We start from the raw sequence: 27,003 nt of genomic DNA, 5'->3' as shown, positions 1-27,003 counted from the left end.
CATCCTAAACCAAAAATTCCTCTCCTCATTTACAGAGCTTTTTGGTTTGCTACAAAAAAATTATCTTGACATTCCACCCACGGCAAAAAGCACCTGACTCTTATTTTAGAAAGGCTGTGAGCAGCTCCTAACTCCACCTTCCTTCCCTGGAGGGGATCCCAACAGGGAAGTGCTCACTCATTCCCAGCTCATCTGCCACAAGCCCAACTGCCATTCATTTCTAACCAATTACAGGCAGCAGCTCGGCAAACTAACAATAGGTGGCACATTTTTTGAAAGTTGGATGCAGTTACAGGAGGTTTCAAAAGAATAACAATGACAAAACTCCAAGCAAACCCAAGAAAGCTGCAATGGCATGCAGGTAAATCTGCAAGGAACTGTTGAGAAAGAGGTTCAGCCTCCAGGTCCTGCAGCAGTTTGTGTGGATCCCACAAATTTGGGGTTTTTTGAGCTTTCTGTGCTGTCAGGCACTGACCTCTTGGAGAGCAATGATTTGACCTGAGGCCTTGGAGAAGCTTCCAAATTTGAGTGATGGGGTGAAAATCATGGATAGTTAAATAGAAGTGTGTGTTTTCAGCTGATGAAGGATTTTAAATGTGACGTTTTTATATTACAGGTACGGGCAAGATGGAGGATTTTGGGTGGTTTCTCTGTCAGTCAGGGTTCATCTTCTTTCTTCTTCATGGTTTCTTCTTCATGGTGGAAGGGCAGAAGCAGGCAAAGGCAGCACTGGGGATCCTGCCCAGGTCTGGGATGCTTCAGGGGGTCACTATCTGCCACCCCCAGGGGCACTGCCCTATCTCACCACAACACCTGCTGGGAGCCTCTTCTGATAAAGCCACAGCTGAACTTGCCTAAGGAAGGGCACAAAGGGAACATTAACAGTGTTGTCCCAGAGTTCTCAGAATCTGACACGTGGTTTAATGCTCATTAAGATACAATAACAAAAAGCAAAACAAACATAAGGCTCCTTCCACGGTGCAGCTGCATTAGTAACTGTAAGTAGTAGTGAGTAATCTGAAACCAAAATAAACACAGGAGTTTTATTTAGCACAATTCCAGCTCTTTGGAAAACACCTCCTGGTTTATTTTGAGGAAGGCAAGAGCAGGGGCTACAATTTCATCTAGGTGAGGCCAACCATTAGCACTCTGGCAATTCATGTCAGCACAGAACCTGATACCTTATTTTCAAGAACTGAAAAACACTTCATGATTTCAAACCAGCCAAGGTTTACAAGGGGACATTGGCAAGACACCTCTCTTTGTTTACATGCCTGGGTAAATATTTTACATGTCAAGCATAGTTATAACACTTTCTAAGAATATTCTATTACATTCTTTCTTCTATGACTAATAATTCTTCTACAAAAATATTTGGCTAGTGCTGCATTACAGCAAAATTAGTCAGGAACTGGAACTGGATTTTGAGGGAGTAAAAAAGGAAAATACCACAAAAAAAAAAAAAAATTGAAAAAGCAGAGAAAATGGCTATTTCAACACACATAATGAGGTGTTCATGCTGCTCCATTTGGGCACTGGATAAGGTCACTCTTGAAAGGGGAAAGTTCTAAAATTGAAGTGCACTCCAGAACAGACCTCTCTGGCTTGTTTTTACCCTGACAAGCAAGAACACAGCAATATTCTAGCCAAAACTCTAGCTGGTTTTGTGTCTGTCTCAAAGATAACATGCAAAAGAAATACCAGGACTTTTAAAAAGTTACTTATTTCAAGGAAATGATCTTCAAAGCCTGTCCTTGTGAGGCATATTCACTCTTCTGAATAATCCAAGAGATTCTCAAAATAATTAACATCTTCCAGCAGTAGAGCTTATGTGTGATTTGAATAAATCCTTAACAAGAAGACAGGTTTTCCTGCAGAGCCTGCTGATTAAAGGGTCTATAAATGTCCCAAAAGCAGCTCCCACCAACCTGAGCACTTCAACTCCACCCTGACCAGAGGTGATCACCCTGTGACATTTTAGAACTCATGGCATGGCCTGCATGAAATGAGGTGGATTTTGTCAGCCTGGCTGAAGACACAGGACATCAATCACCTCTTGCTGCTAAACCTGGAGCAGCTCTCCCAGCAGGGAACATTTTCTCAGCCCTGTGTGCCATGAGGGGCTGGAGTGCTCCAGAGATAAAGCCTTTAAGGCTCATGGCTCTCAGCCTGGTTCACAGGAGGTTTTGTTTTGAGTTATTTTTACTTCAGCTGTGACAGTCTTCTAATTAAAGACAGAAGTAAGTGTCTGCAGCACACAGGGTGAGAGGCTGGAGAACACTCTATTTTCTGCATTAAGAATTGTTTCATCTCTCAGAAATGCAATCATTCCACTCTCCAAGTGGTGAAGTGGCATTTCCCATAGCTGTTCATAACACCTTTAAAATGCTCTTGGAATGACTTAACAGCACAAAGTCAAGACACATAGAACTACCACAGCTATGGCATATTAACCAATTTTCTGAAAAAAATTCATCTTCAAACCATCATTAAAAAGGAGAGACCCATGATCTTGGCAAAGAATATTTTGTAATAGGGACATGTGACAGACAGGACACCATTTAAATATAGCACAGTGCTAATGCACAAAGCTCCCCACAGCTTTATAATTATCAATAAACAAACCTCATTTCCCCTTGCTTGGCCAGCACCAGGTAACAGAAATCTTTAGACTGGTTTCACTTCAGTATCTTGTGCAGAGCATTCCCAGCTGACCTCCTGTAACCCAGCTGTTTATCACCCTAGGGCCTGACAGCAAAGCTGCACGTGGGCACAGCTCCTTGCATCAGTCACACTCACTGATCTCCCTGAGAGCCACCTTGCTCAGCCCTGGGAGGGACCCCCAGGACATGGGGAGAAGGACAGAGCTGTCCCAGGCCCTGCCCCCCCCAGCCAGCACATCTCACCCCCAGCCTGAGCTGCTCAGGGCCACTCATGCTCCAGCCCCACGAGTGGATGTGGAACAGCAGGGAGTGCTGGCAATGAGAAAGCTCCAAGAAATGCTCAGGATCAATATTGTTCTCCATTAGTGCAGCATCCCAATCAATGCCTCTGACTGCACTCAAAGGGAGCTTTGGGATCACAGGGCAGCACAGCTGAGCCCAGAGAGCAGCAGCATTTAGATAAAAGCTAAAACCTGCTTGTCCCAAGTGCCTCAAACATTAGCTAGTTTACACATGCTTAGGATGGATCTCAGCAAAACCTTATGGTCTTTATGTGCTTTACATTAAAGCTGAACCACTTCTCAAATGTACCTGAATCATCTGATTTGCATATGACTGAATAATCTTATGATTTTTCATATTTGTAACTTGGTCAGTCTGAAAGGAAAAAGAAAAATTAGATCCTACAGAAAAAGGCCAAGTTGTGCTCATATATATGAGAGAAACTCCATGGATTTAAGAAATCAAATTTTAACAGCAAGTAAAAACCTGATATTTTAATAATTTCTATTTCTTTTCTTACTTGGATTCCTTTCCCAACACAGTAATTTTTTGCCAAAACCCTTACCAATTTAAAGGCCTTTGCTATGTACATGTCCATCTCCTGAGGCTGTATCAGCCCCTGACAACTGACCAAGGGCTTCTCAGCAAGCATTAGTCTACAGGGAAATCTGCAAGTGCCTGCTGCAACATTTCTGTCAATGGATTAGGGAACTCATTCACAAACACCAACTGCCACAGCAGATAACATTCCAGACAGATGGAAGCTTTTCTGTGGGTAGAGATTATGTAACACCACGATTTTTAATCCACTTGCCCAGAGGAAGAAGAAATGAGCTCACTTTCACAGAGGTTAAAGCTTCCTTATTCTGTTTTTCTCTGTTGTTTGATCCAGTCATGTTGAACTAGCAGATGATACTGTGCACATGAACTGAGGGATTTGGGAAATCCACCCTGCTCATCTCCAGCCCATCCAGAAACTCTGCTGCTGCTGCCATCAGTTCCTCTCCTGCCTTTTCCCTACTCACATCTCTTGTGGACCTCTCACTCCAATTTATCCAAATTTACCACAATAACCTGAGCAGTCATTCAGTTATAAAACAGGCACCACTTGGAGAACAATAATGTGAATGGTTATTAAACTGAGCATATCACTCCAACTGGGGCAGATGTTTAATCCTGCCAGTTTCCAGAACATCCAGAGGCATCACGTGGGCCCATAAGAAACGTGACCAGCTGCTGTCCCAGCAGGGCAAGCACCAGGGCTGGCTCCAAGGAACTCAGCTGTTTTCCAGCAATTACATTTATTGAAAACCCCTCTTTTATGAAACATGGCTTTGTTATTTACATCTTCCTCATCTGTTTTGCAAAGCTACGTAGCCAAACTTTGCATACAAACCACGTGGCAGCAGCAATCATTAACTGTTACACAGCACTTCTCACTGCTGTCACAAGGGTCATTTCTCCTGTTTTTATGGCTGCCAAGCTTCCTTCTGAAAATTTCCTGATTCAATGGACTCAACTCTGACACCCAACACAGGTCAGGGACGTAGCAGAGTTTTATGGGAGCTGGTTGGGAAATGCATTCATTTCCCAGTTCTTGGAACACACACTGAAAGCAAGACTGACTAATACATCCTAATCTAGACTGTTTGTCCACCAACTGCAGAGGCAGACCTGACACAGAGCTGTACTCTCATTTCTCTATCTTTAGATCATTTTCCATCACCTCTTTTTTATTGCTTCTTTTGGCTATTTCTGTATTGAATTTCAGGCAGCTTGTTAAAAAACTGAGTAATTCTCAGTCACTCTGACAGTGGGATACATATGACTGTTACATTTTATAGTTCACAAGGGTATTTCTATATTTTGTGTGTTCAGTAGCAAACCAAAGCAATGGCTGAACATTCCTGCTCCCAGGAGCAATCCATGGATTAACACTCTTTTTAATAGCTGCACATAACACATTTGAGGTTGTTCTGAGGGCAACAAAAAACCAACCATGAGTTGCAGAAGAAATGGCTGAATGTTCAATGTTCATGTTCAATGCTGCTTCTGAGATTAACAGACATTGATTTTCCCTCTCAATTTCAGGCTTGTGCTGGACCAGCTGCCCTTCAAAAGTCCTTACTCCTCTTTTGTACTTCAAAAAGTGAATCCAAAGCCCACAGGGGCCAGTCTGAAGTCTCTGCTGAGGCTGGAGGACACATTGTGACTGCAAATTAGAACTGGAGCAAGACACAGGAGGAGAAATGGTTGTGAAAATGGATGGAATAACACAGGGACAGCAGCTCCCAGGATTTCAGCTACTTCAGTACCTGTAATTATTGTCCTGTAACACTCCCAAAAACATCCCTTCCCCACTACCTGCAGTACCAGTCCCAGCTGCTCTGCAGTGACATGGCTCAGAACAGGGAGGCTGTGCAGTGAACAATGCACATGGCAAGGCCATCCAAAAGCCAGACACCCAAAATTGTACCAACCTTGGCAAAGATGGTGCAGCTACCCAACTGTCATGGTGGAACTGGAGGGACACAGGGATCAGACACCTGAAATCAGAGTGGCTTTCATCAGCAGCCTGGCCAAAAACCAGATACTGCAATCAAACTGTTTTTACAAAAATGTTAATGACACCAGATTGGTAATTTCTAAATTTTACCTTAGCTCTGGTTATGCTATTTATGAAGAAAGTGAAGAAAAAAATGCTGATGGCTTCCCAGCCTTTCACATCTTCCCCCACAGAAAAGGTGTTTATGGTGCTGCTTGTCTGGATGTGAGTTAAATTAGCCAGTAAATTAGCCACTGATCCTCTGGCTAAATTCACTTTTTATTAGAAACTCATTTAAAAATCAGGATATCCTTTAGACAGCTCAAGTGACCTTTATCAGCAGGCACCAACTCAGCATTTTTCTTGTCAAGAAAGAACTCATTATCCACACAGTCCTCTGGGATCTGCCAGCAGAACACAGCAGCTCCAGAGTCCATCCCAAGCTGAAGCTTTCAGGAGAATCAATTTGCATTTATTAGGCAGGATTTGAGTTTCTAGAAGGAGGGAGAGTTCCCAGCAGTGGCTTTGGCAAGCACAGGCACCAAGAAAGAGCACACAGGTGTTCCAGGAGTGCTGCAAGGCTCTGGATTATTTGGAGTTATTTGGATGGGTTGGCCTCTCATCCTGCACTGACTTTCCAAACAGACTCTGCAGCTCTGTGATGCAATTATGAATCCAGTCCCACTGCCTGGCCAATGGTGATGACAGCTTTTGGCAAAAAGGGACAAAGGTGTTGTTAACCACAGCACTGGAGCCTTACAGCAAATTCATTACTCAGGGTGAAATGTTATTTACTTTTCTCTACACCCAAGTTTTCTGCTTATGGGTTTTCAGGTGTTTAAGTAGAATTAATAGCAACACTTTTAAACAATATTATACTTTGATTCTCCTGACTGCACTGCTACACTGTGAACTGAACACTTGGCTGCCTGTCATGGGCACATGGAACAAGTTCAAGATGAGGTGAGTGACAAACTCATCCTGCCATTGCCCAAACTCAGGGCTGAAAACATCAACTAATAAAATGAGATGATGATTCTTACTTCTCATGACCTGTAAAGACAGACTGTCACCATACACAAAATGTTACAAAGTCCTGAATAGAAAACTCCAAGCAAGTGGTTATGAAACCTCCTGGATTCTGAGAAGGCAGGACTGAGCATGCCAGAACATGAAGGGACTTCAAAGAGACTGAGTAAGATCACATCTATGATCAAATCAGTTGAAGGAAGAGAGTTTCTCAAGTCTGATGGTTAAAAATACTTTGGGGATGCAAATATCAATTACTGGTGTGCAGAGCTCAGCTAAGGCCACCTCTGGAGCACAGGAAAACAAAGTGTAACTTTGATTTTATACTACACACATCCAACAGCCTTCCATGGACCTTAAATCCATATTAGCACAACCAGTGATGAGATTCTGGAATTACTATCTTATCTGCCACTCCAAGAACTGGCTCAAAAACCTTCCCAGAAAATAAACAACCCCATATTCCCTTTGTCTGCCTGTAGGTACATGCATTTTACATCAAACAGCTCAAACGATTTTGCTACTTGATTCTCACCACTGTTAAGAAGGATAGAAATAATCAGTTTGTTTTTTCATCTACAGCTTCTTCCAGCTGCCCCTGCAGCTTGACTGAGCTCATTGAACTTCACTCATTTATACAGAGAAACTACAAAACAGAAAGCTGCCCCAAAAGACGATGTAATGAACTCTTACTAGAAAGATCACTCCTTTAAAGCCCAAATCAAACACAAAACTCATCCCCTTTAATTCTGGCAGCAGAAGACAGCATCAAAAGATATTAAAAAGCATTTCACGTGCTGCAAATTAGTCTGTCTTGAAATGAACCCTAATAAATCAGCACACACTTATTTTCATGACAGCAGAACTTACTTGAACCTGACCTTAACTGCTTTAAGATAAGCTGAAATTAGTCTAGACACAATTGTCTGAACACTTCATTTGGTTTACATAAACTGTTACATTTCAGCTGTAATCCCAGAACACGGATGTTATTATGGAAAATAAAGACAGCTGCTGTACAGGCTGCTTTGCAGAAGAGCATTTGTTAGTGATGTAAATACAGAGTTATGCTATAAACAGTGTATTTATTTTAGCAAAAGGTGACTGCTTTCCTAAACAGAATAATAATAATAATAAAGGCACATGGAATTTCAGTCTGGAGGATAATAACTCTCACAAGCAGCTTTGGCTGCACACTAACCCACAGTTCCTGACCCCAGTAATTCACTGTTTTGATGCTCAGATCACTGAAAACACTTCTGAGAAGTGAGCAGGGAGGTATTTATAACCCTCAAAGGCAGGTGACTGTGAGCAGTGCAGCCTCACAGCCCCTGCTCAGGGTAAACAAGGACACAGGTGAGCAGGGGAAGCTCAGCCTTCCCCTGGATTCCCAGACACAGCTTCCTTCCAAGGAGCTGTTTGTGACTGCTGCTGATGGCAGCAGGAAGGACTGGGGCAGAGGTGAGGACAGAGCTCTCACAGGGACCACAGGGGAACCTTCTGCCTTAAAGCCACAATCTACAGCTACAACACGATTTGGGTTGAACCACCCCTGGCAAAACTATTCAAAATGTTCTCCCTTACAGAGGTTCTCAACCTCCCAGGTTTACAGGATGGTTTGGGTGGGAAGAGGCCTTAAAGCTGATGCTGTTCCACCCCTGCCATGGGCAGGGACACCTCCCACTATCCCAGGCTGCTCCAAGCCCTGTCCAACCTGCCCTGGGACACTTGCAGCAATGGAGCAGCCACAGCTGCTCTGGGCACCCTGTGCCAGGGCCTCCCCACCCTCACAGGAAAGAACTTCTTCCTAATATCCCACCCAAATCTACTGTCAGGGTGAAGCCCTTCTCCCTTCTATTTTCTTGTCTTGAAAACAGCTTCCCTCCATCCTTCTGCAGGCTCCCTTCAGCTCCTGGAAGGCCACAATAAAGTCACACCAAACCTTCTCTTTTTCATCCTGAGCTATGCCAAATCTCAGCCTTTCCTCACAGCAGAGCTGCTCCATCCCTCTGATCATCTTGGTGGTCTCTTCCAGCACTTCATGCCCCTCCTGTGCTGGACCCCAGGGTTGCAGGCAGCTCTGCAGGTGGGGTCTCACCTGAGCAGGGCAGAGGGGGAGAATCCTCCCTCAGCCCAGGGCTCTGGGGGTTCTGAGTCCAACACACGTGACCAGAGCAACTCATGGCCAAGTCCTTCTCCCAGGGCTGTTCTCCAGCTCTTCACTCCCAGCCTGGATTGACCCTGATGCAGCACCTGGACCTTGCTCTTATTAAACCTCATACCCAAGACTGTTTGTGTTATTATCCTCCCTTCCCTGAAGAGCCTCAGGTCACTGAGATGACAGTACAGCCAGGCAGGATCACAGCTGACACAACAATATGCCTATGAGCAGAGGTCTCACTCACCCACCCATTTAGGGGAAAACCCCTTAGAAACTCCTGCTCCTTTCAAAGCACGGTGGGGCCAGAAAGGAGGGAAGAAAAGGAAGGTTAACTCAAGCCTAAAAACCTGTTTAAGACTAACACTGCACCAGCCTACAGCCCCAGAGAGGTGTAGGAGGGTGGTGTGTGACCAAGCAGCACCCCATGGGGAGGCTGGCCCCATTCTGGGGGTGGTGGGCACAGCAGCAGCCTCTCCACAGGGCACTGGGAAATGTGAAACAGCCCAGGAAGGTGTGACCATGTCAGGGACAAGGATGCAGTGCTAACCCAGGGATAACAGTGCAGGAGACACCCCAAAGATCCCCTTTACAAATAAACACTAAAGAGGCAGCAGCACCTCCACAGATGCTGCCCATCAATGCACACAAGCTGCTGCTCCCAAACACACTCAGAGGAGCCCCCAAAGAGCATTCACAACAACAGAGCCCTGGGACCCCACAGACTCCCTCAGCCCCACAGCAGCACATCCTCTGTGACCCCAGATACCCCCCAGCCCCCTGATCCTTATCTGTGACCCCCAGACAGCCCCCAGCCCCCTGATCCTTATCTGTGACCCCCAGACACGCCCCAAGCCCCCTCCAAAGTCCATTCACAACAACGGAGCCCCCTGTGACCACCAGGAGCCCCTCCGCCCCCTCCCCCACGTTTCCTGTGACCCCCAGGCCCCTCTGGGCCCTGCACCCTCCTCTACGCCCGCTGGGCCAGGAAAGCCCCCCCAACCCCCCCTTTCCGGACACTGCGGGCGCCCCCAGGCCCGTAACAGCCCTCAAAGGATAGAGAGGACGGAGAAGAACCCCCGAGGCTCCGAGGAGAGCGGGAAGGAGCCCCCAAAGCCCCGCAGGGTCCCGGGTTCCCCCCCGCCCTCCGAGGCCGCACTCACCGCGCACCCGCCGCGGCCGCTCCCTCAGGCGGCGCTGGGCGGGGCCCCGCGCCTTAGCCCCGCCCACCGCAAATGCAACAATCTGATTGGCCCAGATCTGTGATTGCCATCTTCAGTTGACCAATAGAAAGAGAGAGAGCGTGAGGGGGCGGGACATGAGGGGTATGTGCGCGCGGGGAGCGGAGCCCGCCCAGTCCAGCCCAGTCCAGCCCAGTCCAGTCCAATCTCCTCCCAGTCCCGCCCAGTGCCCTCCCAGTCCCGCTCAGTCCACTCCCAATCCAGCCCAGTGCCCTCCCAGTCCCGCTCAGTCCACTCCCAGTCCAGCCCAGTGCCCTCCCAGTCCCGCTCAGTCCACTCCCAATCCAGCCCAGTGCCCTCCCAGTCCCGCTCAATCCACTCCCAATCCAGCCCAGTGCCCTCCCAGCCCAGCCCAGTCCCGCCCAATCCAGCCCAGTGCCCTCCCAGTCCCGCCCAGTCCACTCCCAATCCAGCCCAGTGCAATCCCAGTCCAGCCCAGTTCAGTCCAATCTCCTCCCAGTCCAGCCCAGTCTCCTCTCGCATCCCCTTTTTGTCCCTAATAGTCCCTAATAGAAGACACTAATAGTGTCTTCCGGTCCAGCCCAGTCTCTTCCAAGCCTATCCCAGTCCCCTCCCAGTTCATCCCCGTATATCCCAGTCTATGGCAGTTACCTCGAATGGTTCCCAGAGCACTTCTAGTGCCCCTTTTTGTTCCTAAAGTATTCTTCTTGTCTCTCCCACTCCCATCCAACCCTGTCCTAGCGCCTCCCATTCTATCCCAGTGCCTTAACAGTTCACTCCTGGTGCCCTTTCAGTCCCTAAAATTACCTCACAGTCCTTCCTGTCCTGTTCAATTCCTCACAAATCCCATTCAATCCCCTCCAAGCCCATCCCAGTCACTCCCAGCTCATCCCAGTCTATCACAGTGCCCTCCAAGTCTATTCCAGTCAATCCATCTCATCCCAGTCTATCCCATTACCCCCCCCAGTCACTCCCAGTCCCCTTCCAGTGCCGCTTTTGTTCCTAAAAGTGTACCTTTTGTCTTTCCCAGTCCCATCCAAACCCCTCCCGGTTACCGATAGAACCCCACAACGTGTGTGTGTCACATCATAGCGGGTGTGCGGGGTCAGGTGGGCACCTCCAGCTGTGCTCCCACCTCCAGCTGTGCTCCCACCTCCCACCATGGGCATCTCCAGCTGTGCTCCCATCTCCAGCTGTGCTCCCACCTCCCACCATGGGCATCTCCAGCTGTGCTCCCACCTCCAGCTGTGCTCCCACCTCCCACCATGGGCATCTCCAGCTGTGCTCCCACCTCCCGTGTGAGCATCTCCAGCTGTGCTCCCACCTCCCACCATGGGCACCTCCAGCTGTGCTCCCACCTCCCGTCGCTCCGGGACCGCAGCCTCTCCCCTTTCCCCCGGCTCCCCCGCTGCCCCGGCGGAGGAAAAGGACGAGCCCCGGTACCGGAGCCGCTCCCGCCGTGTCCCGGGGTGGCTCCGGCCCCGTGCCGGTTTCCCGGGAGGTTTCCCGGCGCTGTGCCGGTCCCGGCAGGGGCGGGGGGAGCCCGGTCCGTCCCCGGCGCTGCCCCCGGCGCTCTCCGGGGCTCCGGCTCGTTTCGATTTCGTTTTTGGCGAGGATCGGGGACGGGAGCGGAGCGCTGCGGACACGGGCAGCGCCGGGCTCCGGCTCCATGCAGGTAGGAGCGCCCGGCCGGGCCATCACCTCCCTTCTCCTGCCCCCCTCGGGATTTCTCCTCCTCTCTTAGGGCTGGAAATTCATGCCCTGGGGGTGACCCCCTACCCCACCTCCGAACAGCCTCACAGAGCCCGGAGCTGCCGGGAGCCTCTGCTCCCCTCGTTTGGTTCTCAGCAAAAAGCTGCTCTCACACATCTGGGGGTTCCTTATCCTTCTCACCCCCCTTTTTCTCACATTCCCACTCAAACACCACCAAGGACGGTATTTCCTTTTGAAGCAAAGAAAAACCATCTCAGGAAAGTCTGAAAGCAGGGAGAAAAGCAAGAACATAGAATTAGTATAACATAATAAAAATCAGGATGTATCTCAAGGCCTAAAAATCTTTAGGAGCAAGAAAAATACCAGATTTGTTCTGATTTGTGTCACACTGATGGGAGAAAATTAAAATTAACTTTTAGATAGTTCTAGACAAAATACACTGTTAATTTCTTTCACTTTTATTTTCCCCATAGCTTATTGCTTAGAGTGAATCTGAAAGCCAGTTTGCATTGCTGCCAAGTCTGCTCAGGAGCTTCATGTTCTCCTCATGCAGTGTCATGTAGCTGTCTGCTTTGCTAAATCCAGCCCAGTGACAGCCAGTGACCACCAAATTGTCCTTCTGCTGAAAAAAAACCCCTCACCAGCCTGCTGCTTTCTTCCTGCTGTAACTCCCAGGGAAGCTTTTTTCCCTGGAGTGATGGATTGTACTGCTCCTGTCTCCTGTTCTCCTGAATTTGGGAGCTTCAGCTTTGAATTTAAGATGTGTTCAACTCCCATCTCCTCATTTTCAGAGGCACACTCAGTCAAGGGGTGGCTGCTCTAAATCACCTGTAAAAGCCTGCCTGAGCCTGAAGTGCTCAGAGTTGGGAACTGCTTCAGAAAATACCATTTGACAGCAAAATTGTTAATTTTCCAGTGAGTGAAGCTGAGAAATGGCTGGGATTCACATTAATAGGTTTTTAAGGGGAAACATTATCTGCTTGGCTGCCAGTAATATTTCAAGATCTAGATGTGGCTGGAAGCAGGATCTGAGCTCCCTTCTGGCTCACATGCCCTGGCTGAGGGGGAAAAGTAATTCTTGAGGGGCCAGAACTCCATGGACAGTGAGCAAGAGGAACTTACATCTCCCTAAACCAGGGGATGGCCATTTCCACTTATGTCCAGATGGATAGAGAGATCCCTCTCCATCTGGTGTTTTCAAGACAAAATCAAAGCACTATTGCCAGCTTTATTTTCACAGCTCTGAAGAACTGAAGTGCTCTCCTAAAACCTTGAGCATCCTCTGAGTATCAGAGGATCCTGCAGACCAGGGAGTCAGCACAGGCACTGCAGGGTATGTCAGTCTTAGCTCCATCTTCTCCTTCCCTGCAGCCATGGGGAATAGGGATGGAAAATCCCCACCCAGAGCCTGAGTGAGGGCAGGTTCCTCTGCTAAAGAGCTGAAGAAAGAGAGGGGAGAATGCTGACCTGGGCGGCCAGGGACTCATCCTGAGGCTGGGATGAGGAAAAGTGTGAGGAAGAGCTGGAGACACCATATCACACCACACTGCTGTGAGAAACCAGTTAGGAAATATACTGGTGGAGGCATCTCCAAAGCAAAGGCAGGACCAGAGCTGGGAATTTCCCCCCACTGATGTGTCTGATCTCTTCCCCAGGGCAAAGTGGCCATCAGCTCTTCCAGCCCCGTGGGGGCAGTGCCATCACCATCCCCACCCCAGGCCAGACCCTCACCCATCAGCTCTGGGGAGATCTTCAGGCTTCCAGGGAGACTGAGTGAGTAGAGGTTAAACAGGTCAATGCTGCTCCAAAAGGATTCCCATGGGGTGGGACAGGGGGGCACAGCCATGGTGTCCCACCCAGGGACCATTCCCTGCTGGTGAGGGGGACAAGGCTTCACCAGGGCTCATCTCCTCTCTTTGTGGTGTTTTTGACCCGTGAGCACTTAATAGAGAGGGGAACTTTGGTGATGGAGAAGCAGCCCCACCCTGCCACTCAGCAGTTTTAGGATGGAGAGATGTTTCAGAGGCTGCTCCTGGTTTCAGGAATCCAGCCCTCCCTGTGGAGCAGGGATGATGTGATCCACTGGCTGCGCTGGGCTGAGGAGGAATATTCCCTGCAGCCTGCAGAGCAGAGCAGCTTCCAGATGAACGGCAAAGCCCTCTGCATCCTCACCAAGGAGGACTTCAGACACAGAGCTCCCAGCTCAGGTCAGACCAGGCAAGGGTTTGGGAGCATCATCCCAGCACAAGGCTCCATGGCTTGTGCTGGAGATGGGGATGACTCCTCCTTTCTCTGGTCCATCTGAACTGCAAATCCTTTGGGATGGGGAATAACCCCACAGTGTGCAGTTCAGAATCTCAGCAACGTTACCTAAGAGGGACCATTATGCAAAATCTTCTGAGCAGAGTTTCCTTCCCTGCAGGGGATGTGCTTTATGAAATATTCCAGTTCATTAAGACTCAGAGAAGAGCTCTGGTGTGCAGCCCCTTGCTGAACTCACCCTTCAGGAAAGCCAGGAGCACAGAGGAAGGTAGGATGGGAGAAAAATTTTCCTATTTTCCTATTCCATTTTTCTTCTGTATCTGACCCTTATCCTATCTGGCATTTCCTCTAACCCCCCCCCAGACTTTCTGCTGCTCCAGCCTTAGGAAAGTCCCAGGCTTTCCTCAGCACCTTCCTCCTCTGCCTGGGCTGGTCCCAGGCTGCTCACCACCCTGGGCTGTCCCTCCCCTCCTGTTTCAGGGCTTTGCAAGGTCTGGGACCTGCCCTAGTGATCCACAGGGTGCTTATTATGGGTTTTTTGCAGGTGCAGACTGCAGTGCTGAGACTGCCCCAGCTGTTTCCTCGTGGCTGGGCTGTGCAGAGCAGCCCCTGTTCCAGGGGCACAGGCAGCCACTGAACCTCTCCCAGCACAGCTCAGAGAGTAGCTGCAGGCCAGGTGCCATCTGCTCTGTTCCTGCTACCCTGTCAGCCCCAGTGGATGGGAAAATTGCAGGTAATTATGAATTTATAGCCTTGCTCCTTGGGGAAATGAGATGGTGCTTTGTCCTGCCTGCCCATCTGTCTCCCTTCCCCTATTCTGTGCTTTCCTACCTCCATTTCCCCACCTGAAAAATTGTAATTGCTCTGAGATCTCACAGTAGAAGTGCCATGCACGAGCTCTGGGCTCCTCTCACATTTACTGTCGCTGCTAATCATGCAATCCTGCAGAGGCAGCCTGGCTGGAGCACAGGGGGAGCTGTGTGACACCAGTTCCCCTGCTCAGACTGCAGGCTGCTCTGGGAATACGTGTTCCAGCTCCTGTCTGACCCACGCTACGAGCCCTACATCAGGTGGGAGGACAGGGAAGCCAAAGTGTTCCGTGTGGTCAACCCCAATGGGCTGGCCCAGCTCTGGGGCAACCACAAGGTAAGGGCAATTCAGAGTGAATCTGTCATTCCTGAGAGTGGATTTGTCATCCCTGGGTTTCTGCATGTCTCTTTTTCCCCCTGTTCCCCAGAGCTGCTGGCCCAGGGGCTGGGGAGGGGGACACGGGGGGTGCAGGGTCAGTGAGAGATGCCTGGTGGTTAAAGAGGGATTTTCTCATCCCTTGGAAAGCAGAGCATGAAGCCAGGCTGGGTTAGGGACCCCAAACCACCTGAAATGTCCCATGTGTCCCATGTGTGGCCCTGCTGCACACAGACCCTCACTTTTGCTCAAAACCCCACAACTCTTTTCTCCTTCCAGAATAGGGTGAACATGACCTATGAGAAGATGTCCAGAGCACTCAGACACTACTACAAACTCAACATCATCAAAAAGGAGCCAGGCCAGAAGCTGCTGTTCAGGTGAGGTGAAGCAGAGCAGAGAAATCAGCATGCATGGATGGGGCATGGAAAGGTGATGAGCTCCAGATGTTGGCAGCTGCTGCATCCAGCAACATCCTCCCCTGCTCATACCCCAGTGGGTTTGTGTCTGTCCTGTGCCTGCTGGGACCCCAGGGCTTCCTGGGATCCTCAGCAAAGCCCAAGGATGGCAAATCCCCTTTGGGATTGGGCAAAGGCTCTAGCATTTACAGCCTGCTTTGGGGCTGGGTTTGGATGTTCCCCTAAAGTCATCACAGAAATGTATTTCAGGTTTTTGAAGACTCCTGGGGAGGCTGTCCATGAGAAATCCAGCAGACTGGAGCAGCTGGAGAACGAGGACCATGAGGATTTGAAGGAAGACCCACTGGAGGTTTCACCATAGTAAATCTTTGGAGGATTCACTTCAGTGCATGGCAGAGAGCCTTGTGCTTTGCTGAGCAGTGCTGGTGCCTCTTGCCTCTCCTGGACACAAGGCCACAGAGCTGGCCTGGATTCCAAACCTGCTGTGAGCTAAAGCTGGGGCATCTCTGGGCTGTTATTAACAAAACAGACCCAGAAGCTGTCCCCAGCCCCAAAACCACAGTGGAGCTCTGGGCTGGTCTTCTGCTGGTTCCTCTCCTGCCCTTTGGGAGGGAATGTGACATTTTTGCTCTGGAATGTTGATGCTTGTCTTTAAGGTCTAAATCTGTTAAAAAGTTCCCTCTATTCTTCCAGTGAGATGAGCAGAGCTGGGCTGAGCTGAGCAGCTGCTGCTCTGCCTTGGCAGACAGGGCTGTCCTCAGCTGTGAGCCCTGCTCTGAACCTGAGCCATGTCCCCACCTTCAACACGGACTGGAACTGCAAATATGGTGCATGCTGGAATCCCAGTTTCCTCTGAGCTTGCTCCTGGGATTAAGGTTAGGAGTGAGCTGAAATACCTGCCTGGTTCAGGCTGGCACAAGCTCCAAGCTCCATGGTTGCCCATAGCTGGTATTCACTTTAACTCCTTTCCCTCCAGGTATTTTTTTTTAAAATTACTTTTGTGATTAAATAATGTGAAAGAAACAAAGTTAGTAGCAAATATGACCCCAGCCCTGGTCAGATATGTGATTATTTGCTTTGATTTTGAAGCAGGAATGCCTGAAGTGAACAGAGTGTCTGTGTGTGAGTGTGTGTGAGTGAAAACAGAAAGTACCCACTACTATTTTCACTTTGCTTTCCACAGAGGAAATAAAATGCTGTGACTGTAAGGTTGAAAATCTCACTTCTTGCTGTTTGAAGGTCTGAAATTGGGAAATCCAGACTTTCCTCATTTAAAACCAGCTCCTGGGGGCATCCAGATCTCATCCCCAGAGGTCACAAGTCTGAGCTGCTCAGCAGCTGATGGGTGAGCACAGCACAAACTCATGGGTGCACCATGAGGATTCCACCAAAACTGCTCACTGCCAAGCTGGAACCACAGCCCCTTGGGCTGGAACTGGTCTTGGTCCTGGGGGTGGCTGGAGGGCAAAGCTTCAGCAGGAAAACATCTCTGGAAAACTGGATGAGGAGATTCACTTCCAGAAAAAATCACCAGCTCACTGGCAGGACAGAGGTGCTTGAAAATTCCAGGGGTGGAGGAGAAGGAAATGAGGAGCTCCAGTGGGGAAAATGAGTGTGAGGTCACAGCCTGGGGCAGCTCCTGGCTGGGGAGGGAGGCCACAATCCCAGCTCAGAGAGGGGGCTAAAGGGTCCCCAGCACCCACCAAGCTGCAGCTGGGGATGCTCCCCAGCAGGAAGGTGCACTCAGGCACCCAAACCTCATCCTTCCCTCCACAATGGATGGTTTTTGTCCCAGGGAAGAGTCAAACCAAATCTTTCTCAGGGTGAAATCCTTTGAGTGGGACAGCAGATCTTGTCCTTGGGAGCTGTAACATCTGTGCCCTGGGATATTCACCCATGGGTGCATTTTTCCTGATCTTCTCTTTCCATTCCACTTTCCTGATGGTTCCTGAGGATCCCTCTACTTCTCCCACCTGTGTGTTTGCTTTGTTGGAGCAGGTGACAGTTGGTGGCCCTGGCTCTTGTGCTGTGCTTGCAGGGAGTGACACTCCTCAGCTCTTTTACCTGTCATGACTAAAGATCACTCTGGGCTTGGCTGGGGATTTCCTTTCCTGGCTGGGAAGCTGCCAAAAGCCCTCAACCCCCTCATACCTCCCTGAGCATCTCCAGAGGGGTCCTGGGGGTGACAATCCAAGGGAAGCTTTGCAAGGATGGGTTGGAATGATGAGCTTTGTCCATGCTCCTAGGAAGTTTTTGTGCACCTCCTGGAGAAATACCTGTGACAAACAGAGGCAGGAGGGCTGTAAAGCTGCAGCTTTCCTGGAACAGGAACCCATCCCTGTCAGCAAACAACACAGCAACTGCTGCTTGTGCCAGGGAGTCTGCTCTGGGGGTGTGGGGAGGGACAGCACACAGCTGATGGTGGCTTTAGCATGGCTGGAGTTAAGGGGCTGTGGAACACAGCCAGGTGTCTCCTGTGGTCTTTCCCAGAGGTTTCCAGATGCTTCATTCCCTGGAGAACAGCAGCAGCCCCACATCTGCTGGTGTTTGGGGCAGGGTATTGCACAGCTCATCTGCTGGGGGAGGCAGCTAAAGCCACACCCAGGGCTGGAGGAAAAGAGGATTTGCTTTGGGGTTGCTGCCCACCACCCTCTGGGACCAGAGGAGCTGCAGGGCTGGGCTGAGAGGTTTCCATTGAGGCCATGTGTTAGCTGGGGCAGGGAGCAGTGGCTGCCCTCAACACCCCACAATGGTCCAGGTGTTCCCTCATCACCCCACCATGGTCCAGGTGTTCCCCTCATCACCCCACAATGATCCAGGTGTTCCCCTCATCACCCCACAATGGTCCAGGTGTTCCCCTCAACACCCCACAATGGTCCAGGTGTTCCCTCATCACCCCACCATGGTCCAGGTGTTCCCCTCATCACCCTACCATGGTCCAGGTGTTCCCCTCCACACCCCACCATGGTCCAGGTGTTCCCCTCAACACCCTGCCATGGTTCAAGTTCTCTCCTTCACATCCCCACCCTGGATCAGCTCTGCAGCTGCTGTGTTCTGCTGCCCAGGTCAATGGCTCCTGGCTGGTTGGTGGCTCCAAGGGACCTTTGTGGTTGACATAAAACAAGTGGCCTCCTCCACCAGATCAGGCTGGCTGTGCCTTTGGCACAAGAGGGTGATTCCCAACCCCTCTGGACACCCATTTGGGATTGTCCTGCAGAGGAGACTTTTCCTGGTGCCCAATCTCAGCCTGTGTCCTCCTCAGGAATCCAAGTGTTTCCCCCCTGCCTTCTGAACCTGTTGCTGCCCTCTGCACCTTGCAGTTCCAAGGGGAATGCCTCCCCTTGGTTTTTTCCTGTCTGAAGCAATTTCTGGCACAGAAGCTGTTTGTGCCCTGCTGTGTTCCCATGGGTTTAGTTCTGCTTTTCTCCCCAGCATCACTGTCCTGAAGATGCCAACCCCAGCACTGGGTGCTCCCCCCATGACTGCATTTCCTGCCAGCTTCCTCATTCTCTCCCAGCACTGATAACAAAAGGGGATGAAAATTTTGGGTCCAGATCTCTTGCCCCCACTCTGGTAATGGGATTTTGGTTTATCTCAGTCTCCTGCATCTTTTTCTTGTGCCTCTCCCCTATTAGGTTTCAACATGTTCTAAATCCCAGGAAGGATCTGAGCTTGGATAAAGATTTTGATCCTGAATCACATTTCGGATGAAGATTTTTCCTGGACTTTGGCTCTTCCATTTTCTGGCTGTGATGAGCGGAAACAACTCCCCAGCTATGAAAGTTAGAAAGTTGGTATGTTTATTGACAGGGAATAACCTCCCAAAGAGTGTGAGATTCACAGAGCTGTGCCTGGAAGAGGCCATACACCAATGCTGACTCACAGCTGAGTCATGAGCAGGGATAGTGCTTGGACTCAGCCTTGGGTAACCTCCAATGGAAAGATCCCCAAACTGGAGATGGCCAAACTGACCCCCATGAGTTCAGAGTGGATGTGACTTTTTGTTTTATGGAACAAAATGGATTGTGAAACTCCTCCTCACCCCCTGGGATCAAATTGCTTGTGGAAGGATGTGGAGAAGAGCTGGGAAGCAGCCTGGAAGCTCCTCACACATTTATCAATAGATGGGGTGCTGAAAAACTGAACCAGGTAATTCCTAATCAATACCAGACTCTAATTCAGCCGTGTGGGCTCAGGAGAAACGGAGGAATGTGGTCTGGAACTCTCCCACTCACAGGAAATTACAGCATGGAGAGTTTACAGAAAGAGAAATAAAACACTCCTGAAATGTTCTGACTGCAAGCTGAGCTCCCTATCAGGAAAAGAAAATTTTTATCCAGGAGACACTTTGAACATCATTGCAGCCCAAAGCAGCTGCTCGGGGGGGAGGAAATCCTCCCGAGGGGTTTTCCAGGGAGGGTTCCCAAAGCGAGCTGCAGTGCGGGGTTTTGCCATCAGATGGCAAAGCAGCGATGGGATCAGCGGGACGCGCTGCCGGGGGATGCCGCAGCCTGGGGACAAAGGCAGCTTGGTGTCACAGCCGTGTCACAGCCGTGTCACAGCCGTGCCACATCCCTGAGGCGGTCTGTAGGGGATGGGTAGGGCAGAGCTGCTGGAGGGTGATTTGCCATCCCTGAAAAGCGGGAGTGGGAAGGATTTGGGGAAGAGCTGGTTTAGGGTGAAGGACCCCAGGGTGGGTTTCAGGGATGTTTCAGCCCAGCTGTGATGCAAGAACCTGCTAGTGTCATATCCCAGAGTGTCTCTGGTCCCACAGGAGCTCCAGGGATGAGAACAGGGCACTGTGCTCCCTGCACTGAAACCCCACTCACCCCAGAAAGTGACTCCCCGTGACAGAAACAACCCATTGCAGGCATCACACCCCGTGAGAAGTGACAAACCAGACCCAAAGCCAAACAGCTGCCTGAGATAGCAGGTCTCAAAGGGCAGTGCTTACAGCAGCTGACAGGTGATTTCATGTTGTTTTGCTGCTGCTTGCCATAAGGAAATAGTTTTCACCTCCAGTGAAACTCACACCCATTGATCTCCACCACGAGGCTGCTGATAGTGGGGAAGCCTTGGCTGCTCTTACCTGAATGGCTGCTAAAAATAGGACTTAACTCAGCCAGCTTGGGTGTATAAAGGCACCTCCCAGGGGAGGCTGAGATCCTTCAGCGCCTGTGGCACAGGAGTTCATCCTGAGCTATGTCCAAAGGAGCAGAAATACCCATGGAAAGGTAAAAACCAAACCAGCAAATAACCAACGTTGAGGTCAATGCATTGGAATCAACCAAAGTAGGATGGGGTTTGTGGCTTTGCCATGATTTAATTTAATGGAATGATTTTTTTATTGAGTGTTTGGTGGGCTTTGGTGTTGGCTTGGATGAAGGGAACTTTCTGATCCCAAAAGCAGCCTGAGGAGGTGTTGGGGGTTGAGGACAGGAGGGGTGGGTGTGTTTTGATGATGATGATCTTTGGGCCTGAGCAGAGGCTGATTCCCAACTCCAGGGTGCTTTGTACAGCCCAGTATGCCAAATTTCAGTGCTGGTTCCCTGTGTGCTGTTCAGGGGTGGAGAATTCTGGTTTGGGTCTGGTTCTTTGAAGGGTGAAATTGGTTTTGGAGGTAAAACCAGCACGAGGCACCATCAAGGCTCTCTGGTTTTTCAATAGCAGCATCTTTGGGTGAATTTTCTTGTAAGTGTAGAGAAGAAGGTGGTGGGAAAGGCAGGGATTGGTGCTCTGAGCTGCATTCCCAGCCCTGTGCTGGTGGCAGCTCACACAGGAGCTGTGTCACCACAAGGTGACCAAGGCCATTTGCCAGAGCCCCCTTGCCTTGGCTTCTCCAGGGGCTGCAATGGTTTTACTTTAAGGGGAAACACTCTAAATTCCCAGTTCTGTGGCTCACTGGGTGCTCCTGGGGGGTTGTTTTTCATCACAGTGTGGGAACACATTGCCATGGGATAATGGGATAGTGTCTGGCTGTTGTCCTTGCTGGATAAACCCCCTGAGTGACCATCAGGCTCCTCCTTTGGGATGTGCCCAGCCCACCTCCCCCCTCTCCACAGTTTCAGTTCCTTTATCACCAGTCTGTGGTTGTAAAACCCCATGTGGGCATGAGGAGCACTGAGATAAGAACCATAAAAAACTGACTGATCATTAACCAGCAGCACAAACAACCCCAGACACCCACAGCACCCCTGGGTGCCAGCAGGGAGGACGGTGCCATCTGACCCAACCAAGCTGTGCAGTGGCCTGGGGAAGGCAAAAACCAGACTGAAGATGTTGTTTTTTCTCCACAGCAACACCTGGGCTGCAGCTGAGGAGATGCCTGAGTCGGATGTGGGGCTGCAGCCCTTGGGCAAGATCCTCTCTCTGGACAGGAGAGAGGCCAAGAAAGTGCTGGAGATTTATGTCAAGCGCTCACTGAGCTGCCATGAAAACTCACTGATGGCCAAAAAAACCTTTCTGGAGAAAGACAGAGGCCGAGGGAGGAAAGTGGATGGGCTAACACGGTCAGAAAGTGATGTCCTCACCTACTCATGTGCCAAACCCAGCCTAAGGAAGGACCTGGAGGAGAGACTCAGAGCACCAGAGCTGGAGGAGGCTTTGGGTGATGACAGCAAATCTCCCCAGGAGGGGCCTAAAGAGGGGCTGAAGGCCAAGAGGAAAAGCACAAAAAACTCTTCCCAGGGCAAAACACAGCACTCGTATTCAAAACCAAACTGGCTGAAAGGTTTCTTAAACCTCGTCCTCAAGAAGAGCCCTGAGGAGCAGAAGGAAAACAGAGGGGAAAAAGCAAAGGAGAAAGATGTCAAAGCTCCTCAGGGCTCCAAACCAGAAGGAACCAAAAAGCACAGAGGAGAGTCGGGCACGTCCCCAGCGCTGGGCAGAGCCCTGAAGAAGAAGCCGAGCCTCAAGAAGGTTTTCTCGCTGAAGAAACACGGGGAGGAGGAGCGGGGCGAGCCGGGAGCCGCGGGCAGGAGCAAACGGCCGGGCTGCCTCCCCCTGCGGCACGTGCTGGCCCCGGCACAGCCAGGTGGGACCCAAAATACTGACCAGAGCAGGGGCCAAAATACTGACCCAGAACAGGACCCCCTAATCCTGACCCAGAACAGGAGCCAAAATCCTGCCCAGAGCAGGACCCCAAAATACTGACCGAACAGGGGCCAAAATACTGACCCAGACAGGTGGGACCCAAAATACTGACCAGAGCAGGACCCCCTAATCCTGACCCAGAACAGGAGCCAAAATCCTGCCCAGAGCAGGACCCCAAAATACTGACCCAGAACAGGACCCCAAAATACTGACCGAACAGGGGCCAAAATACTGCCCAGCCAGGTGGGACCCAAAATCCTGCCCAGAGCAGGAGTCCCAAATCCTGACCCAGAACAGGACCCCCAGATCTTGCCCAGAACAGGACCCCAAAATACTGATCTAGAACAGGACCCCAAAATACTGACCCAGCCAGGTGGGACCCAAAATCCTGCCCAGAACAGGGGCCAAAATACTGACCCAGAACAGGACCCCAAAATACTGACCCAGAACAGGACCCCAAAATACTGCCCAGAACAGGAGCCCCAAATCCTGACCCAGCCAGGTGGGACCCAAAATACTGCCCGAACAGGGCCAAAATACTGACCCAGTACAGGACCCCAAAATACTGACCCAGAACAGGACACTCTAATCCTGACCCAGCCTGGGTGGGACCCCCTAATCCTGACCCAGGGAAAAACTGGGAAAAATTTGGGGGAAAATTTGGAATACAATGGGAAAATTCGGGGGAAATATGGGGGAAATTGGGGAAAAATTGGGGAGAAATTGGGGAAAATTTGGAAAAAAATTGGGGGAAAAAATGGGGAAAATTTGGGTAAAAATTAGTCCCAGCTAGGTGGGAACCCCTAATCCTGCCCAAACACAGTGAGACTCTCTAATCCTGACCTAGCCCAGGACCCCCTAATCCTGACCCATCCCAGGACCCCCAAATCCTGCCCCAGCCCTGCCAGGTGGGACCCCCAGCCTTGCCCCAGCCCTGCCCCAGCCCTGCTGGGTTTCCTGGGGAAAGCCACCCTGTTTAGTGCTGGTTTCTAACCCCTCCCAGGGTTTTGAGGGGCTGGGGTGGGTTCTGGAGGCTCCAATCCCACCCTGCTGCCCCAGGAAGGGTCGTTGTGCCTCTGCTTTGGGCACGGCCACCCCAAGGCAGCTGTGGATGTTATCACCCAAACTTGAGCTTTCCACCTGTGACAAACGAGGCTGGTTTAGTTAAAACCTGCATTTGAGACCTGAGATTAGATCCTGAGCCATTCTAGGGTTGATTTAAAGCTGCTGGAGCCTCACCTGGGGGGCAGGTGGGGCACCCGGTGCCAGCCCAGCTCTGCCCGGGGGGTTCTGAGTAGATTTGGGGCATTCAGGGCATTCAGAGCAGCTCTGCTCCTCCTCCCCCTTCGGAATGTGCTGATCCGGGCTGGGCACCAGCCCCAGGGCTGTGTCCTGTCTGTCAGTGCTGCCAAACCAATCCTCACATCTGGATCTGTGGCTTTGCCCTGTCTGTCCTTTCTCTGCCCAAACCAATCCTCACATCTGGATCTGTGGCTTTGCCCTGTCTCTGTCCCTTCTGCCCAAACCAATCCTCACATCTGGATCTGTGGCTTTGCCCTGTCTCTGTCCCTTCTGCCCAAACCAATCCTCACATCTGGATCTGTGGCTTTATCTTGTCTCTGTCCCTTCTGCCCAAACCAATCCTCACATCTGGATCTGTGGCTTTGCCCTGTCTCTGTCCCTTCTGCCCAAACCAATCCTCACATCTGGATCTGTGGCTTTGCCCTCTCTGTCCCTTCTGCCCAATCCTCACATCTGGATCTGTGGCTTTATCTTGTCTCTGTCCCTTCTGCCCAAACCAATCCTCACATCTGGATCTGTGGCTTTGCCCTGTCTGTCCCTTCTGCCCAAACCAATCCTCACATCTGGATCTGTGGCTTTGCCCTCTCTGTCCCTTCTGCCCAATCCTCACATCTGAATCTGTGGCTTTGCCCTGTCTCTGTCCCTTCTGCCCAAACCAATCCTCACATCTGGATCTGTGGCTTTGCCCTGTCTCTGTCCCTTCTGCCCAAACCAATCCTCACATCTGGATCTGTGGCTTTGCCCTGTCTCTGTCCCTTCTGCCCAAACCAATCCTCACATCTGGATCTGTGGCTTTGCCCTGTCTGTCCCTTCTGCCCAAACCAATCCTCACATCTGGATCTGTGGCTTTGCCCCCTCTGTCATTGCTGCCCAATCCTCACATCTGGATCTGTGGCTTTGCCCTCTCTGTCCCTTCTGCCCAATCCTCACATCTGGATCTGTGGCTTTGCCCTCTCTGTCCCTTCTGCCCAATCCTCACATCTGGATCTGTGGCTTTGCCCTGTCTCTGTCCCTTCTGCCCAATCCTCACATCTGGATCTGTGGCTTTGCCCTGTCTGTCCCTTCTGCCCAAACCAATCCTCACATCTGGATCTGTGGCTTTGCCCTGTCTCTGTCCCTTCTGCCCAAACCAATCCTCACATCTGGATCTGTGGCTTTGCCCTCTCTGTCCCTTCTGCCCAATCCTCACATCTGGATCTGTGGCTTTGCCATGTCTCTGTCCCTTCTGCCCAAACCAATCCTCACATCTGGATCTGTGGCTTTGCCTTGTCTCTGTCCCTTCTGCCCAAACCAATCCTCACATCTGGATCTGTGTTCGTTCCCGGCAGAGGCGGAGCCCGAGGGGTTCTACGCGCCCGTGTCCGGGGAGATCCCGCAGGGCAGCGAGAGTCGGGGGGCCCGGGCAGGAGGACGCGGGGAGCCCCCGGAGCCCCCCGGCAGCGACGGGGTCGGTGAGTGTTGACCTTGGAAACAAACGGGACTGCAGGTCCTGCATGGGATCCAACCCTGATCCCGGGGCTCTCGGGACCCCCAGAGCAGGACAGAGACTTTGTGGGAGAGCATCAGGGTTTGTCTGGGGGATTGGGAGATTCACAGAATCCCAGAGTGGGTTGTGGGTTGGGAAGGGCTTTAGAGAATGCCTCATTCCAGCCCCTCTGCCATGGGCAGAGACACCTTCCACTAGACCACACAAAAGACAAAAATTCAGAGGTGAGAGAGTATTTTTACTGGCTGAGGGTAACAAGGTACTTGGCAATAGGCTGGAATGGGTTTTGGAAGGATGGAAGTGGAGAAACATTGCTCAAGGATTTTTTCCTGGGCACTAAACAAAGCATTTGGAGAAAGGGCTGGAGATAACCTGGTGTCTCTCTCTCAGATGAAGCCATCAAGAGAATCGTTACCCTGCTCAGGAGTGCAGGAGATGAGCTGGACAGGCAGGTGAGAGAGCTGGGGCACTGGATGGGGCTGGGGGCAGCTGGATGGGGCTGGGGACAGGTTGATGGGGCTGGGGGAAAGGTGGATGGGGCTGGGGGCAGCTGGATGGGGCTGGGGGCAGCTGGATGGGGCTGGGGGAAAGGTGGATGGAGCTGGGGGCAGGTGGATGGGGCTGGGGGCAGCTGGATGGGGCTGGGGGAAAGGTGGATGGGGCTGGGGGCAGGTGGATGGGGCTGGGGGCAGGTGGATGAGGCTGGGGGCAGGTGGATGGGGCTGGGGGCAGCTGGATGGGGCTGGGGGCAGGTGGATGGGGCTGGGTCAGGTGGATGGGGCTGGGTCAGGTGGATGGGGCTGGGTCAGGTGGATGGGGCTGGGGGCACTGGATGGGGCTGGGGGAAAGGTGGATGGGGCTGGGGGCAGCTGGATGGGGCTGGGGGCAGCTGGATGAGGCTGGGGGCAGGTGGATGGGGCTGGGGGCAGCTGGATGGAGCTGGGGGCAGCTGGATGAGGCTGGGGGCACTGGATGGGGCTGGGGGAAAGGTGGATGGGGCTGGAGACAGGTGGATGGGGCTGGGGGCAGCTGGATGGGGCCAAACTCTGCACTATTGTAAAATAAATACAGCAACCCCTTCGATTTCCTTGGGGCAGGAAACACTTAGGAAAATCAAAGAAATAGCAACTTTTAATTCCTTGCCTGGTGTGGGGTTCTTTTGCCTTCTGGATGCTCTATAGGCACCAAACTCCAGAGCTCTATGGGCCCCTACTTGTTGGGTAATCTGAAATAAGCAAAGCTGCTAATAGTTCAAAAGGTTATTTATTACAAAGCACATCAGTCTCAACAAGCAATAACAAAAGCAATGGCAAAAACAGCAGCAATAAGCAAATGGCCAGAAGCCAGAATGGCTAAAAGCAACAATGGCTAAAATCAACAACTCTCCAATACATACTATTATATAGCATTTTTCCAACAAGATAAGATGCAAACTCAGACCACCACCCCTTAATCTATTAGAATTCTAGTTTCTTAGCCCACCAGGTTATGTATAACACTACACATAGAATCTGTCTTGTTCTATCTAAGAAATGTCAGCAATGTTCTTCCTATAACTCTATATGTCTAAGTCCTGTCTACAACTGTGGGCCTGGAGCCTCTATTGGAGATATCAGTGTGTTTCAACCTTCACTAGAACACTCTCTACTGTGGCATTACTAAAAA

General features: G+C 50.9%; 3 protein-coding genes across 7 annotated transcripts in view; 2 read left to right on the top strand and 1 right to left on the bottom strand.

Annotated features, from left to right (window-relative positions):
• Positions 1-20,266, bottom strand: part of KCTD20 (potassium channel tetramerization domain containing 20) — a 41,199-nt gene extending 20,933 nt beyond the window's left edge. Inside the window, exon 1 of one of the 4 annotated variants that reach the window (XM_079327167.1) lies at positions 20,261-20,266. Coding sequence is in view for 1 of the 4 variants with exons in the window: in XM_079327168.1 (XP_079183294.1) it covers positions 2,626-2,630 (5 nt within the window). In the remaining 3 variants the exon portion in view is untranslated. Of the gene's footprint in view, positions 1-2,625; positions 2,735-5,425; positions 5,487-9,840; positions 9,964-20,260 lie in introns of those variants that run through there. The other 3 variants (XM_079327169.1, XM_079327170.1, XM_079327168.1) reach the window with 3 other exon arrangements.
• BNIP5 (BCL2 interacting protein 5) overlaps positions 1-27,003 on the top strand; it is a 70,511-nt gene that overhangs the window by 42,339 nt on the left and 1,169 nt on the right. The window contains exons 2-4 of one of the 2 annotated variants that reach the window (XM_079327173.1): positions 21,667-22,491; positions 25,181-25,303; positions 25,729-25,790. In XM_079327173.1, the coding sequence (XP_079183299.1) occupies positions 21,735-22,491; positions 25,181-25,303; positions 25,729-25,790 (942 nt within the window). In that variant the 5' untranslated portion in view covers positions 21,667-21,734. Of the gene's footprint in view, positions 1-21,600; positions 22,492-25,180; positions 25,304-25,728; positions 25,791-27,003 lie in introns of those variants that run through there. The other variant, XM_079327172.1, reaches the window with a different exon arrangement.
• On the top strand, positions 11,000-16,647 carry ETV7 (ETS variant transcription factor 7). Its single transcript, XM_079327165.1, has 8 exons — positions 11,000-11,554; positions 13,248-13,365; positions 13,635-13,799; positions 14,015-14,122; positions 14,399-14,587; positions 14,858-15,000; positions 15,319-15,419; positions 15,708-16,647. Exons 1-8 carry the CDS (start codon positions 11,093-11,095, stop codon positions 15,817-15,819), a joined length of 1,398 nt encoding a protein of 465 aa, XP_079183291.1. The 5' UTR covers positions 11,000-11,092; the 3' UTR covers positions 15,820-16,647.

The sequence above is a fragment of the Erithacus rubecula genome, assembly GCF_903797595.1.
Source record: "Erithacus rubecula genome assembly, chromosome: 26".
In the NCBI taxonomy this organism is placed as follows: Eukaryota; Metazoa; Chordata; class Aves; order Passeriformes; family Muscicapidae; genus Erithacus; species Erithacus rubecula.
Note: the sequence above shows the minus strand (reverse complement) of the source record. Positions and strands in the feature narration are given on the sequence as shown.

What these genes read in the sequence shown, in the direction of transcription:
- ETV7 (XM_079327165.1), top strand. Translation starts at nt 11,093, where the DNA reads ATGGGCATCTCCAGCTGTGCTCCCACCTCCAGCTGTGCTCCCACCTCC. An exon ending in ACACAGAGCTCCCAGCTCAG is followed by an intron (nt 13,800 to 14,014) that starts GTCAGACCAGGC and finishes CCTTCCCTGCAG; the next exon opens with GGGATGTGCTTTATGAAATA. An exon ending in AGTGGATGGGAAAATTGCAG is followed by an intron (nt 14,588 to 14,857) that starts GTAATTATGAAT and finishes TCCCCTGCTCAG; the next exon opens with ACTGCAGGCTGCTCTGGGAA.